The 3,921-nt window shown below is 33.7% G+C and overlaps 1 protein-coding gene across 1 annotated transcript in view; it reads right to left on the bottom strand.

Moving 5' to 3' along the window:
- Positions 1 to 2,503: 2,503 nt before the first annotated feature.
- Positions 2,504 to 3,921, bottom strand: part of LOC124402499 — a 5,665-nt gene continuing 4,247 nt past the window's right edge. Inside the window, exons 8-13 of the mRNA XM_046875573.1 lie at positions 3,737 to 3,755; positions 3,604 to 3,635; positions 3,476 to 3,507; positions 3,322 to 3,388; positions 3,065 to 3,105; positions 2,504 to 2,857 (exon numbers count right to left, since the gene is read on the bottom strand). Coding sequence (XP_046731529.1) covers positions 2,765 to 2,857; positions 3,065 to 3,105; positions 3,322 to 3,388; positions 3,476 to 3,507; positions 3,604 to 3,635; positions 3,737 to 3,755 — 284 coding nt within the window. The 3' untranslated portion in view covers positions 2,504 to 2,764. The remainder of the gene's footprint in view (positions 2,858 to 3,064; positions 3,106 to 3,321; positions 3,389 to 3,475; positions 3,508 to 3,603; positions 3,636 to 3,736; positions 3,756 to 3,921) is intronic.

Raw genomic sequence — 3,921 nt, 5'->3', positions numbered from 1 at the left:
TGTCCTGAATCAGATGGAGGATGAGGAGAAAAGTGATCAGCATCATGTTTTTAAATATGAATATAAACCTTCAGAAGCAGAACATAAGGAGGATGGTCTGGTCTGGTCTGGTCCGTTTCTCATACAATGTGAGCAGAGACTGAGATCTTTTTTACTTGAGCTCAGAGGAAAACCACATCAACTGTTCACAGTCCTGTGAGAAAGAAAAAGCTTTGTTTTTTATAGATCAGCACGACATGGTAACATCTATAGATATATTTTTTTTTTCGAACAGGTCCATCTTTGGACTCAGCATTTAGGACATCAGCATAGCAGATCTAATACACCTACACAATTTTAGGATAAGATAAGATATACCTTTATTCGTCCCACAGTGGGGAAATTTCTTTGTTACTGCAGAAAAGAAAAAAAAAAAGAAAAAAAAAAGAAATAGAAAGAAAATTACAATCTATTCATCTAAACAAACAGTAAATGCTTTATTGCAACCAATCCAATCTCCAATCTCACTTCAAGTCGGATAGCTGCATGCCATAAGCGTTATGATGCTATTATTATTTATTTATTTATTTATTTATGTATGTATTTATTATTATTATTATATCAGTATGTTAATTAGCAATTATTAGGATAATTTATTGTATGTATTTTTTTCTAAAATGTGATTTTTTTATTATTTTTTTGCAATAATAGGGGCAGTGAAGTATTTTTTATATATATTATATTTTAAACAAGAAGACATAAAAAAAATGTCTCTGTTCAGAGAAAAATATAATAAATATAGAATAAGAAATAAATGAAGCATTTGATATTTAGAGCTCAAATTGACTTCCCAGTAAAATAAATAGGTTGATGGTTTTAAATAAAATGTTTACACTTTTGTAAAAAATATTGAATTAGCCATCTTCTATAGCGAGGTCTGCTGGTGCAGCAGCATCTCTACTGCAGACAGGAAGAGAGTGGACAAGCTGATCAGGAAGGTCTGCTCATACCTGGGGATTTCTAAAGTTCAAACCAATTTGAACCAATTGTGTTAGTGAAATTTAAGTTATGTGTGCTTAATTGTGCTGAATTATGCTGTCCGACTTCTTATACAAATACATTTAGAAACTGTTTTCCAGCAAACCTCTGTTCAATCCAGTTACACTCACACCACTTCATCTCTGCACCACCTCCTGATGTTTAATATCAGTACTTATTCTATCCACTAGGGGCGCTAACATTTCATTCATGTGGGCTGCCATGCTGATCAGAAACCAGGTTTAACAGTGAATCAGCTCAGCATAAATACAAGTGATGCACAGTTTCAAATCATATATATATATATAAATGAATAATAATCACACATTTCTCATTAACATTTAGTACAAAAATATAACATTTAGTGGATTAATTACCCACTTTACTGTTTTATGTTTTATTTGGATTTACTGTAAAGCAATGATTCCTTGTTAATAATTAGTGTTGATAATTATATTTAAAATGTGATTAATTATTTTGTTAATTTTTCAGAAACACCTTTAAAACTAATGAAAGAAAACATTGCAGAGGCAAAAAGTGATGACCAGTCAGACGTTTATATTATTATGTCAGGAATCATAAACAGTTCTTTCAAATATCTATTCATAATCATTATTAGGAAATAAACATCTCAGTTCTGAGTGTCCCTGTCTGTCATCTCTGTCCCTGTCTATCATCTCTGTCTGTCATCTCTGTCCCTGTCTGTCATCTCTGTCTGTCATCTCTGTCCCTGTCTGTCATCTCTGTCCCTGTCTGTCATCTCTGTCTCTCGTCTCTGTCCCTGTCTATCATCTCTGTTCCTGTCTATCGTCTATGTCTCTGTCTATCATCTCTGTCCCTGTCTATCATCTCTGTCCCTGTCTGTCATCTCTGTCCCTGTCTGTCATCTCTGTCTTTGTCTGTCGTCTCTGTCCCTGTCTGTCATCTCTGTCCCTGTCTTTCATCTCTGTCCCTGTCTGTCATCGCTGAAATAACGATAATAAATATATATATATATATATATATATATATATATATATATATATATATATATATATATATATATATATATATATATATATGTGTGTGTGTGTGTGTGTGTGTGTGTGTGTGTGTGTGTGTGTGTGTGTGTGTGTGTGTGTGTGTGTGCTCATAATGTGTTACGATAATGTGCAGTCTGTTCTGTTAAGTCTCAAGATTTAACTGCTTATAATATTCAAAGCTTATAATACAGGGAGTCACGGTTTTTACCCCAATTTAGGCAAATTTAAATAAAAGTTGTGAAAGAAAAAACAAGTCTGTGCTTTATTATTTAATTTTTATGTAAAGTATATGTGTATCTTTAACCATGATGTACAGATCAATTCCTCTTGTAAGAAATTGTCCAGGAAGATTCAGAAACTACTGTAGACTTAAAGTAAAAACAGCATGAAATAAACTACATTACTGCGGAATTAAGAATATTTATTTCAATAGTTCGGTTGCTTGTAACATGCCGTTCCTTGTATATTGCTCATATTCATTGCTGACGTGATTTTCTACATTTCCTAATACAGATTCTCAATATGCTGATAAAATTTGGTCATGAAGCAATTGTAAAACCATCAGCTTTAAGCGTTATTCTGTGCCATCGTGGTTACAAAGCAGCAAAAGTCCATTCATTTAAAATACAAAAGCAAGCTAATTCATTTCATCATGTGTCGAGGCATAAAAAACATGCGGATAACAGTGTACATAGTGATTTACATTCAGTAAGATGTGATGTACATCAGTGTATCTGCAGCAGGATGTTCTCTGCATCATTGTCTATTGTGGTCACTTGTGTGTCAGCGACCGTGCAATACGTGTGATAGTCATCGTCCTGTTTAAACACAACAACAAGATGCCTTTTATTAGCAGTGTGGTTTTAATCACATTACATCAGTTTGCAAAAACCACTGCTGCAGACAAAACCTTAATGTGCAGCAGAAACGCAGCCAAAAAGTAGCACAAAGGCTGCAATGATGAAACCGTAACCACAAACTGGCAATACAATTTATTTACGAACTGATAGCAAAACACTTCTTACCTCTGTTTTCTGAGAATCCACATCTACATCTCCACTGGGGTCTGAAAATTTATATTGAGTGTAATGTTAAAGGCGTCTCATAGTGGCATGACATCTGGATTATAAGAGTGTGATCTAAATAATTCAACAAAGATCTACACAATTGAACTGATTGCTTGTTCTGTCTATGTTTCTATTATATATAGTTTCTGAGATTGTATTCAGTTTGATAAATAGCTTTGAATGTCTTCTGTGTGAGTTTGTACTGTAGAATTTACCCAAAGGCATTGGTTGAATGGGTGTGTGGTTAATCTCAGAATAAAGTCCATCAGCTTCTGAGTTGGACTAAACATCAGAGAAGTAAGTTATTAACAGTATATTCTTTAAGTGGGAGTTACAATTTATTATTCATTACACATAAATGATACTTACGTTATTCATATCAGTCATGGGCATCATAACTCCTGGAATAAACACAATACTTTTAAATCTACGTAGGTTCTGGGGATGTGTTTAGGCTGTTTTATATTTCCAGCTTGGTAATAAATTGATAAACATACCGTGATCACAGTGGGTCGCTTTACGTTTACGTCTAAAAGAATCCACACAGATAAACACTGCTTTTAAACACTTAGACGTGAGAAAAGCAGGATTTGATGAAACACTGCTTTTTGAACACAATATATTTCTTACCTCTCAGTCATCTGCTTTCCTGGAAACAAAAAAACACAGAATTATCAACACAATCAATTCAGTTCACTTCAGCAGTAAAATGAAATTTAAGACTGAGTAGAGATGTGCATCTCCATAACTGAGGATGATCAGATTCACATTTCACTTTGAGAGTCAACGATTCGATGCATTAAAAAAACGATAAG

The sequence above is a fragment of the Silurus meridionalis genome, chromosome 19 (genome assembly GCF_014805685.1).
Source record: "Silurus meridionalis isolate SWU-2019-XX chromosome 19, ASM1480568v1, whole genome shotgun sequence".
In the NCBI taxonomy this organism is placed as follows: Eukaryota; Metazoa; Chordata; class Actinopteri; order Siluriformes; family Siluridae; genus Silurus; species Silurus meridionalis.
Note: the sequence above shows the minus strand (reverse complement) of the source record. Positions and strands in the feature narration are given on the sequence as shown.